Source organism: Phacochoerus africanus, chromosome 12, assembly GCF_016906955.1.
Source record: "Phacochoerus africanus isolate WHEZ1 chromosome 12, ROS_Pafr_v1, whole genome shotgun sequence".
Classification (NCBI taxonomy): domain Eukaryota; kingdom Metazoa; phylum Chordata; class Mammalia; order Artiodactyla; family Suidae; genus Phacochoerus; species Phacochoerus africanus.
This window is the reverse complement of record NC_062555.1, coordinates 54,229,620-54,241,456: the sequence shown is the minus strand read 5'-3', so window position 1 is coordinate 54,241,456 and position 11,837 is coordinate 54,229,620. Positions and strand designations below refer to the sequence as shown.

Here is an 11,837-nt window from a genome sequence, read left to right as displayed (position 1 = left end):
TTAATAAGCCTCAGGAGCAAGAAATGAGACGGGTCTCCAAGACCTCTCTGAAAGACACCACGGAGGGTCTGTCCCTTTGGCTGAGGCGGATGTGGTATTTGGCAGGAGCTCAAAGGACGACGCAACAGGAAGGCGGGATTTCCGCCGCAACGGCTCCAGCGTCTGCCGGACCAAGGAACCAAACAGGAACAAGTGGGAGGAACGACCTCAGCTGGAGGCAGGTGTCCCGAAGCGTAGCGGAGCGGGGACTACATTTCCCACAAGTCCGCGGGGGCAGGGCGAGGGGCGGGCGTCGGGGACCTTACCGGACAGGTCTTGCCCGGCAATGCTAAGGTAAATGCCGGCACTGCGGCTCCAAGGGAAAAGTAACTTAGAGCCTGCGCCTAAATTTGGACCAGTCACCCTCTAACCTATCCCGAACTGACGGAAGCGACCTGGCGATTTTGGGATTTCCGGGCCGCAGGACTCTGCCCCCAGAACCCGTAGCAGTGCCCCCTCGGTGGGCCTGGGGGCGCATCCTAGATGCCTGAGGACGCGGGGCGATGTGCTAGAAAGGTGAAGGCCCAGGATACCCCTTTCTAGGGTTGACGATCCGTACTGGTCCCCCGTTCGCCCCTCCCCCACTCCCTGTCGCCCATTAGGTCTGCCAGAAGCTGTACTGTGCCCGGCTTCCTGGGGCTAGATATCGCGGGTGGTGCAGGGGAAGGTGCTCTCTCTCCCCCAGCCCAGTCTAATTAGCCGGCGATCTCCCGTCTCCTTTGGTTGTTGCGCAGACGTCCTTGCCTTGGGGGCGGCTAAAGCTGTCAAAGACTGCGAGCCAAGCACGGCTAAACACCTCCATCCAGCATCCCTAATCCTTTCATATACCCTTTAGGGTGATATAAAGATTGTCACTGGAGAGGCTAAGTAGCTTACCCTAGGTGACAGAACTAAAATGGCAGAACTTAAGTTTCGTAACAAGCCTCTGCGGATCTAAAGCTCTTAAGTCCCATCAGCTTTCTCAAACCCTAACCTCAGGAGCAGGCGCTGAAGACCAAAGTCATTTTTTTTTTGCCCAGCGGTACCACGCGCGCTGCAACCCCGCGTCGGCTACTCTGGCGCGGACCTAGCAATCCATTCTGTTTTAAACATCGAGCCCTGGGCTCTCCGCGGATCCACCTGACTGCTTTTATTTCCCCCCTTCTCCGGCCCTCCTCTGGGGACCTACAGTTCGCGTCATCTCGGTGGCCGCGGGGAGGGTGGGTGGAGTTTACTGCGCAGCGGCGGCTGCAGCGAGTGGGTCCCGGGGAGGGTTTGGGGCGGGGCCGCAGGGAGGGCGCGGACAGACAGACCGACCTCGCCGGGATGGGGGGTGTGGCTGCTCCACCGGGCTCCTGCGGGTGGGAGAGTGGCTCCGCGACCACCAGTGGCCGGGGCTCCTCCGACTCCTGCTAGAGATGCTCTTTCTCTCGGTGAGTTGTTTTTCTGTCTTGGCGGCCTGGCTCCCAGCCTTGGTCACGCCCCGGGGAGGAAGAAGGAGCCGGGCCTTATCGGACGGTGTGGCCTGGATGGGGCAGGGCCACGGGGAACTGACCAGCTGCTCTCTGGGTCCTCCTCCCTGTGGGCATGTTGATCCGCGGCTGCGCTCCTTGTTCCAGTTTCATGCAGGTTCCTGGGAAAGCTGGTGCTGCTGCTGCTGCCTGATTCCAGCCGACAGACCTTGGGACCGGGGCCGGCGCTGGCGGCTGGAGATGGCGGACACGAGATCCGTGCATGAGACCAGATTTGAAGCGGCTGTGAAGGTGATCCAGAGTTTGCCGAAAAATGGTACGTACACTGGGGCCCCGTCGTAGAAGCCTCCTGCAGAGGCCTGAGGCCCCAATTTCTGAATCTCACCTCCTTTAACCTTTCTGCCTTTTGTCTCGCTAATTTAGCCTACTTTCTTTACTACGTTGAAAAGGAATGTAATTATAGGGGAGGTATCCGATGTGAATCAAATGCCTGCTCATCTTTCTAGCCAGAGACAAATATATTATCCAGATTTTAAGTAGTTTATATTGTTGTTGAAAAGGAAAATCTTGTCCTGTGGATTTGGGTATGTTTAAAAAATCTGGGGCGGGGAATGCCTGGTGCCTTATATTCATAAAGTCTACTTTCAAGCCTTTTGAAAACTTTTGATGTGAAAGGGGAGAAAGGAAAAAAAAAACCCTATATTTATTTGTAAAACGGTTTCTCTTATCTTAAAAATACACTTACTACTTTTTTAAAAAACTGTTCCATTGCACTAGTATTCTCTCTCTTTTATATTCATGTTGGACCTTTGCAACTTGGGTGAAAAGTCATTGGATATTTCATAGCTGATCTGTCAGTTCTCTGGCTTCTGTCAAGATCTTTGTCTTTATCGTTGGTTTTCAGCAGTTTGATTATGATCTGTCTTAGTATGGTTTTCTTCATGTTTTTCTTGTTTGGGGCTTTGCAGAGCTTTTTGAATTTGTAATTTTATGTCTTTGACTAATGTTGGGAAGTTTAAGGCCATTATTCAAATATATTTTCTGTGGAGAGGCTTGGAGAGAGGGACTTTCACTTTTCACTGCACATTTTTCTGCATTATATGAATTATTTTTCCCAGTAAACTTGTATTTTTAAATGATGCTTTTAAGTGCTATCATTGTACCAGAGTGTAAAACGAGCTGAATACAACACTAAAATATTACTATATGAACGCGACTAGCATCCATGAGGATGTGGGTTCGATCCCTGGCAACTCTCAATGGGTTAAGGATCTTGCATTGCTGTGAGCTGTGGTGTAGGTCGAAGACTCAGCTGGGATCTAGTGTGGCTGTGGCATAGGCTGGCGGCTACAGCTCTGATTAGACCCCTAGTCTGGGAACTTCCATATGCCAAAGGTGCGGCCCTAAAAAGCAAAAACAAAAACACACCCCAATAATAATAATAAAATAAAATATTACTATAGAATGTAACATATTCTCTATTTCCATTATCATTTGACTAAGTAATGAATGTTCACTACCATTAACAAAAATCACTAAGTGCAGATACAAAAGGTTTTGAACACAAATATATACAAATAGCTTTCCTTTTGTAATCTCAAACATCGAATTGGAGGATGACATTTGAGAGATTGAAAGAGAAGAGCAAATGAACAAAATGTGAAGAAACAATATAGGAATTTATTTAGGTATTGATTTTTTTAATGTCCAGTTAAGAGAGTTCATAGGAAGACTTGCTTCTAAGAGTTTTGTTTAAATTGTACCTTTATTCTTATTTCTAAACCACATGTTTTTATATTTTTTGAAAATTGATAAAGCTAGACTTGATGTCTCTTATTCACATTATATACCACTTAATAGGAAACCCATGTAAGCATAAATACAATTTGTGTTTATGTAACGTTTAAGAAGATATTGCATGGAGTTCCCATGGTGGCGCAGCGGTTAACAAATCCAACTAGGAACCATGAGGTTGCAGGTTCGATCCCTGCCCTTGCTCAGTGGGTTAAGGATCCGGCGTTGCCATGAGCTGTGGTGTAGGTTGCAGACGCGGCTCGGATCCCGCGTTGCTGTGGCTCTGGCATAGGCCGGTGGCTACAGCTCCGATTAGACGCCTAGCCTGGGAACCTCCATATGCCTCGAGAGCGGCCCAAAGAAATAGCAAAAAGACAAAAAAAAAAAAAAGAAGAAGATATTGCAGGAGTTCCCGTCTTGGTGCAGTGGAAACAGATCCAACTAGGAACCATGAGGTTGCGGGTTTGATCCCTGGCCTCGCTCAGGGGCTTAAGGATCCGGCATTGCCGTGAGCTGTGGTGTAGGCTGCAGATGTGGCTCAGATCTGCCATTGCTGTGGCTATAGGGTAGGCCAGCAGCAACAGCTCCAATGGACCCCTAGCCTGGGCACCTCCATATGCTGTGACTGCAGCTCTAAAAAGACTAAATAAATAAATAAATAAATAAATAAATAAATTTTTTGGGAGTTCCCGTCGTGGCGCAGTAGTTAACGAATCCGACTAGGAACCATGAGGTTGTGGGTTTGATCCCTGACCTTGCTCAGTGGGTTAAGGATCTGGCGTTGCTGTGAGCTGTGGTGTAGGTTGCAGACGCGGCTTGGATCTCGCATTGCTGTGGCTCTGGTGTAGGCTGGTGGCTATAGCTCTGATTAGACCCCTAGCCTGGGAACCTTCATATGCCATGGAAGTGGCCCAAAGAAATAGCAAAAAGACAAATAAATAAATAAATAAATATTTTAAAAATTAAAAAAAAAGATATTGCAAAGTTATGACACTCCACCAAAGGGCAGCTGTTTTGGGCAGTATTCAGTACTATACTGTTATCCCCTGAAACTAAATTGATATTAATTGAAGCAGAAGTGTTGTAATCATTAAATTTTTTTATAATAAAACTTTTAAGTTGTATCATCTCATCCTGGATTATTTTACAAAGATTAAGATTTTATAATCTTTTGTTGCTTGTTGCTTAATCTTTATTTATGGTGTAATGTTATAGTGAATCATGTAGCATCTGTCTTTGCTATGCTCTTGGCCTTTAGAAATTTATTTTCCTATATAATATTTTAAACACACATAAATTAAATATATGATGTGTGAGCACCTTGAGGACAGAGATTATACTTTATCCGGTGTCTTTACACACAGAAGACATTCAATATATGTTATTAGTTTTTGCAGTAACCTAATGTATATATTATTCACCTTAACCAATAAACTTTTAATTCTTCATTGATTGACTTACTGAAGATATTATGAGATGAAGCTTTTGATGTTTTAAATTTAGATTTGTGTTATTTAGGAGTTCCCGTCATGGTGCAGTGGTTAATGAATCCGACTAGGAACCATGAGGTTGCAGGTTTGATCCCTGGCCTCACTCAGTGGGTTAAGGATCTGGTGTTGCCGCGAGCTGTGGTGTAGGTTGCAGATGCGGTTTGGATCCTGCGTTGCTGTGGCTCTGGTGTAGGCCGGTGGCTTCAGCTCTGATTAGACCTCCTAGCCTGGGAACCTCCGTATGCCACGAGTGCGGCCCTAGAAAAGACTAAAGACAAAAAATAAATAAATAGATTTGTGTTATTTAAATGGGTTACCATTTTTAACTATGGTTTCTCCATTTCCCACCCGTCTGCTACATAAAAAGGGACTATATCATTGACACATGGTATCTAATGGATACTCCTAAATGACCATATATTGTACAGATAATTGTTACTGTGATTTTGGAATTAATTATGCACCCTGTACAAAACGTGTAACACCAATTCTAAGCTTTTCTGTGTTGTAACTTTTGCACTGTTTATAAACTATTACCTTTTGATTACTACATGTTTTCAGTGTATTATGCAATTATGAAGTTTTGAAAGTATCATTTTATACTTTTAATATTTATTTTTGTAATAAATTTTGGAATAAAAGTAATACACACTAAATGGGAATGTTAAAAAAATGCAAATAAGAAAAAAAAGAAGTAATCTGCATACATATGATCTAGGGATATCCTCTTTTACCATTTTGATGTGTTTCCTTCTTCTCCACTTTTAATGTATATAAGTACTTATTTTGAAAAAATGTCCTGTGGATTGTGCTGAATATGGTGTTGTTTTTTGTTGTTGTGTTGTTTGTTTTAATGCCAACATCTGCAGCATATGGAAATTCCCTGGCCAGGGTTTGAATCCCTGGCCTCGCTCAGTGGGTTAAGGATCTGGTGTTGCCGTGAGCTGTGGTGTAGGTCACAGACGTGGCTTGGATCACGCATTGCTGTGGCTCCGGTGTAGGCTGGCGGCTATAGCTCTGATTGGACCCCTAACCTGGGAGCCTTCATGTGCCATGAGAGGGGCCCAAGAAATGGCAAAAAGACGAAAAAAAAAAATCACTGTTGGTATAACTAAGCTAATTTATAGCATTAAATCATCAGTTTTATCCTCCAAATGATTTTACTTAATTTATGTTTCCAATAGGTTCATTCCAGCCAACAAATGAAATGATGCTCAAGTTCTATAGCTTCTATAAGCAGGCAACTGAAGGACCCTGTAAACTATCAAGGCCTGGCTTCTGGGATCCTATCGGAAGATATAAATGGTAATTTTAGGTGGAGAACTAGGAAAAGAATTTTTACCTTAATGACATAGTTATCCTATGACTCTTATTTATGTAGTTATGTATTATTCTGTGCATAAATATTCTAGATACTGGATACGTTTTATCCTCCATGTACACAATTTCACACAAGGGAAGAGAGGAAAACAATAAAACCAAAAAGAGTAGATGTGTCCAAGATGAAAAAACGTTTTCAGTCATTCTTTTCTTTTATGGAGTTTTTTTCTTTTTATTTAGCCAAGCATAACTACCCAAACTAAAAACTTTATTTACCCAAACTAATTTAAGAAGTAAACAAACTCCCCTGCCTCTTTTACCTGCCAAGAAAAAGAATGACTTTGGCTTGTCATGTGACATTGTTTGCTTTGAGCCTTTGAGGTAATAAATAACTAGGAACATGACTCAGTTTCTGCCATACTTTTTATCTGAGCTGCCACTCCTGTCCCACTGTTCTTGAATGGAAATTTGATTTTTGGAGTTCCCGTGGTAGCTCAGTGGTTAATGAATCCTACCAATATCTATAATGACGGGGATTCAATCCCTGGCCTTGCCCAGTGGGTTAAGGATCCCTCATTGCCGTGAGCTGTGGTGTAGGTTTCAGACACTGCTGGGTCCAGTGTTGCTGTGGCTGTGGTGTAGGCCGGCAGCTGCAGCTCTGATTAGACCCCTAGCCTGGGAACCTCCATATGCCGTGGGTGTGGCCCTAAAAACATAAAAGAAAAAAAAAGAAAGAAAGAAATTTGAATTTTTTTTTTTTTTTGGTCTTTTTAGGGCCGTACTAATGGCATATGGAGCTTCCCAGGCTAGGGGTCAAGTCAGAGCTACAGCTGCTGGCCTATACCACAGCTCACAGCAACGCCGGATTCTTAACCCACTGAGCAAGGCCAGGGATTGAACCCATGTCCTCATGGATACTGATAGGGTTTGTTAACCGCTGAGCCATGACAGGAACTCCGAGGATTTCTCAATTGTGTACTTTCCTCTTAAGTTCTTTATGAATAGTCATAAAATAATAGGTTAAATGTAATAGCAATATGTTATTTAATCTATTTGAAAAAATCTTATTTACTTAATGATTTTCTTCAGCATTGACCTTTGTTCGAGTTAAACTGGTTCTGGAAAATATCTATGAAAAGAGATGTTCATTATAGGCAAAAAATTTTTTTTCCTATTTTTTAAATTAAATTTAGTTTTTTAATAGGCAAAAATTTCAAGGGACCTAAGGCTTTAAAAATATTCCTATTTCTGCATTTTCATTTTTTTAGAAGACAGAAACCTTTTGTATTTTCCAAGTGTTTAAGTTAGACTCTTATTTATATTAACCAAAACTTCTGTTCATTTGAACCATGACTGTGACAGTTCATGTAGAATTTTCTAAAACATTCATTTTTGTCATATTTCTTTATAATGATATAGAGACTTTTAAAGAGTTCTTAGCATATAATTATGAAGAGTCTATAGTCTCTGCGGTCTGTAGTCTATGTAATATAGTCTCTATAATCTATGGTCTCTAGATAGGTTTTATACTTGTTTTCCCATAGGCAAAATTAAAGCCCATAGGCAGTATTAAAGTTAGTACATTTTTCTACCCAATAATGTGTTGGACTTTTTTTTTTTAGCTTTTTATTTTTTCTATTATAGTTGATTTGCATTGTTCTGTCAATTTCTGCTGTGCAAAGTGACCCAAGGTTTTATACATATTAGTTTTAGGTATGATTTAATTTGCCATTTTATTCACTGTGATATTTTTCCTCAAGGCGGTTTATTTAAAGATCTTTTGGAAACATTAATACAGCTTTATGTAAAGCCTGTTTTAATTAATGACCCTGTAACATTAAGTATAAATTGTATTCAGAGTAATTTAAACCAGGTGTCTTTTGTTGTTATCTGGAAATTTTCATTTCTAGGGATGCTTGGAATTCACTGGGTGAAATGACCAAAGAGGAAGCCATGATTGCATATGTTGAAGAAATGAAGAAGGTAGGGAAAATAATTAGCAAAGAAAATAAAAATTTTCAGAACAGCTTTGATTTAATTTTATCAGGCAAATGAGCTGCTTTGTTTTAAGGAACAAGGAGATTGTAACATGTTAGAATATAGAATCTAGATAAATACTGAGTTTATTAGGCTTTATCTTTCTCATCAAAGTTTATCTTAAGGTAGATATTTTTTCCTTAAGTTATATCACATTGTGGTGACATGATACTTTGGTTTATATTTTTTTCGTCTTCCCTTTCTCTATAGGTGACTTCTGCAGAAAGTATATTAGTAGAACTTTTTTTTTTTTTTTTTGCTTTTTAGGGCTGTACCTGTGGCATATCGAGGTTCCCAGGCTAGGGGTCAAATCCAAGCTGCCGGCCCCAGTCAGTGCCACAGCTCACAGGAACACCAGATCCTTAGCCTACTGAACAAGGCCAGGGATCAATTCCACATCCTTATGGATACTAGTCAGGAAACTGAGACACAATGGAAACTCCCAATAGGAATCTTTTAAAATGTTGAGGTCCCTTAGGAGTCTGGGAAGTACTTGAGCTGTCTCAAAAACATTTCTGCTTTGAAACTTTTCACCTATGAGAAATGGGTAATAAGGCTGCCCAACATTGTTCTCATACAAGTGTTGCCTCATAAATTGAGATGTTCCTGTGCTAGGGCTTCTGCAAGCATTTTTCTGTGAATGCAAAGATCCTTCAGAAGCAGAATAAGGATGCTTTTAGTTTCTCTTGTAACTACTAACGAGGGCATTCTTTATAAACTAGCACTTCTGTTAAAAGAATTGTTTAGAGGAGCAAATTGATGAAGAAATCATGGATTTTTAAAGATGATCTTAGTGCCTTTGTATGTATGTTGGTGAAGGATCAGAAGTTATGAAATCTAGATCTGTTTGATAATCTTTTTTTTTTTTTTTTTTTAAGTGGCCACACCTGTGGCAAATGGCAGTTCCCCTGGCTGGGGATTGAAGCCAATTTACACTGCAACTGCAGCAACTCAGTATATTTTAACCCACTGTCAGCAACCTGAGCCACTGTGTCACAGCAGGAACTCCTTTTTTGCTTTTTGTTTTTTTTCTTTTTTCTGTTTTTTTTTTGTATTTTTGCCTTTTCTAGGGCTGCTCCCATGGCACATGGAAGTTCCCAGGCTAGGGGTCGAATCAAAGCTGTGGCTACCAGCCTAGGCCAGAGCCACAGCAACGTGGGGTCTGAACCGTGTCTTCGACCTACAACTCAGCTCATGGTAACGCCAGATCCTTAAACCACTGAGCAAGGCCAGGGATCGAACCTGCAACCTCATGGTTCCTAGTTGGATTTGTTAACCACTGAGCCATGATGGGAACTCTGCTTTTTGTTTTACGATAATCTTAAATAAATTGTCTTTCAACAAAAAGAAAACCTGTAAAAAGGGGTAGTTTTTTGCCAGATACTTTAACAATATTAACCTCTATAGTAATTTTTATTTGGTAGGTTCAGACTAATTTATTTTGTTTTAATCTCTTCTACACAGGTCAAAGTTGTGCCCTTTGTTCCATTTTCACAATTTTTGTTTAGTGGACTTTGTTTGGAATAGAGGGCAGAGCTTAATTCTTTTGGCTGTTTTTGCTGTATCAGTAGCAAAACAAAGGAGCCTTTCAAAAACAGAGAAAGATGTAAAACTTTGTTTTGATAACATTCTTTTTTTTTTACCTTCAATATTGTTATAATCTTTCCCTATTTCCTGCATTTTAACTCTTTAGTGGTAATTACTTTTAATTATATTTTGTGGAGTGATTCAGAAAAAATATATATCCATATTTTAGAGTATATATATATATCTTCTATTATTTTAAAAAGAAAGAAAACCAATAATGGTGTCATATTAAACTTACTGTGCGGCAAGTAGCTTTTTGCCTGTGGAAAAAAATTATGGGAAGTTTCCACTGTGGCTCAGCAGGTTAAGGACCCTATGTTGTCTCCATGAGGATGCGGAATTGATCCCTGGCCTTGCTCAGAGGGTTAAGGATCTGGCCTACTGCAGGCTGTGGCGTAGGTCACAGATGTGGCTTGGATCTGGTGTTGCCGTGGCCGTGGCATAGGCTGGCAGCTGCAGCTCCCATTCAACCCCTAGTCTGGGAACTTCCATATGCTGCAGGTGTGGCCATAAAAAGAAAGAAATATTGTAGGTATTTTTCCACTCAGCACATACAGAGCTAAACATAGTATTTTTAATATCTGCAAAGTAGTCCATATATAGAAATACTTCACTTTATTTCGTCAGTCACCAGTTGATGGCTATTTATTTGAATGTTTTTCATTTAATTTACCTTGTTCTTTAAACGTGATGATTCTAAATTGGCCCCTAGTTATGAAGATTTCTGAGAGTGGTTACCACTTCCTAGTTAAGTATCCCCCCTTCTTTTTTTTCTTTTTAGGGCTACACCCTTGGCATATGGAGGTTCCCAGGCTAGGGGTTGAATTGGAGCTATAGCTGCTGGCCTACGCCAAAGCCACAACAATGTGGGATCCAAGCTGTGTCTGCAGTTTACACCACAGCTCATGGCAATGCTGGATCCGTAACCCACTGAGTGAGGCCAGGGATTGAACCTGCATCCTCATAGATGCTAATTGGGTTCATTAACTACTGAGCCACAACAGGAACTCTCCCCTTTCTTTTTTGGCCACACCTGCAACATGAAAGTTCCCGGGCCAAGGATCAAACCCACACCACAGCAGTGACCCAAGCCACTGTAGTGACAATGCTGGGTCCTTAACCCCTGCACCACAAGAGAACTCCCTTCAATACCTTTTTGAAAACACTACCTTGGTGTTAAGAACAGACACAAATTTTCCTTTAAGCCCACAGTATTCTGTTTTATTTAACATTAGTACTTTTAAGTGTTTAATGCATCATCTATAGACTATTGTGTAAAATTTTACACAAAGCTTATGTAAAATAGTTTTCAAAATGAAAACACTTTAAAACCTTTAATACACTTGAAATTCTTACAGGAGAGTATATACGTTGAGTATATAATTGACTTTGAAGGGTCTATAAAAGAACTTCAGATCTCAGTTATCAAATAAATTATAAATATTATATTATTTGGTGCTAGCAAGGATTACATTAGTAGCTTGTTTTCACAAGTTTTGTTTCTTTTGATTACAGATTCTTGAAACTATGCCGATGACTGAAAAAGTTGAAGAATTGCTGCATGTCATTGGTCCATTTTATGAAATTGTAGAGGACAAAAAGAGTGGCAGAAATTCTGATTTAACTTCAGGTTGGACTCTTTTACTTAGTTTTAAATTCAGCAACAGATACATTACTCACGCATTAATATTTATATGTCAAATTTTTTTTTTTTTTACTTTCACATGCTAGTCCGGCTGGAGAAAATCTCTAAATGCTTAGAAGGTAGGAATGATGAAATCTATGGAAAATTTTTGTTTAAAATTTATATGCCGAAAAAATTCTGCACAAATTTATATAACTTATGGTCACGTCACTCAGGAGTTTTCTTCCCAAACAATGCATTGCATAAAGTTCCAAAATATTATAAACTCTAATTTTAACACATAGGTTATTAAAACATGACAGGTGGTTCACTTGTATACAAAATTGTAACAGAATTCATTGTTTTAATTTTATGATTAATATTTTCTATTTTGCTTTATGAATTATATTACTGCTGTAGCTGAAATGACTATTTAATTTTTTTAATGGCCACACCTGCGGTATATGGAAGTTCCTGGGCCAGGTTTTGTATCCG

At 40.5% G+C, this 11,837-nt stretch overlaps 1 protein-coding gene across 9 annotated transcripts in view; it reads left to right on the top strand.

Moving 5' to 3' along the window:
- Positions 1–310: 310 nt before the first annotated feature.
- ACBD5 (acyl-CoA binding domain containing 5) overlaps positions 311–11,837 on the top strand; it is a 38,252-nt gene continuing 26,725 nt past the window's right edge. For 2 of the 9 annotated variants that reach the window (XM_047754956.1, XM_047754955.1), the window contains exons 1-6: positions 1,298–1,451; positions 1,638–1,806; positions 5,959–6,079; positions 8,005–8,077; positions 11,234–11,348; positions 11,450–11,482. In XM_047754956.1, the coding sequence (XP_047610912.1) occupies positions 1,437–1,451; positions 1,638–1,806; positions 5,959–6,079; positions 8,005–8,077; positions 11,234–11,348; positions 11,450–11,482 (526 nt within the window). In that variant the 5' untranslated portion in view covers positions 1,298–1,436. Of the gene's footprint in view, positions 334–368; positions 556–1,297; positions 1,452–1,637; positions 1,807–5,958; positions 6,080–8,004; positions 8,078–11,233; positions 11,349–11,449; positions 11,483–11,837 lie in introns of those variants that run through there. The other 7 variants (XM_047754961.1, XM_047754960.1, XM_047754962.1 and 4 more) reach the window with 6 other exon arrangements.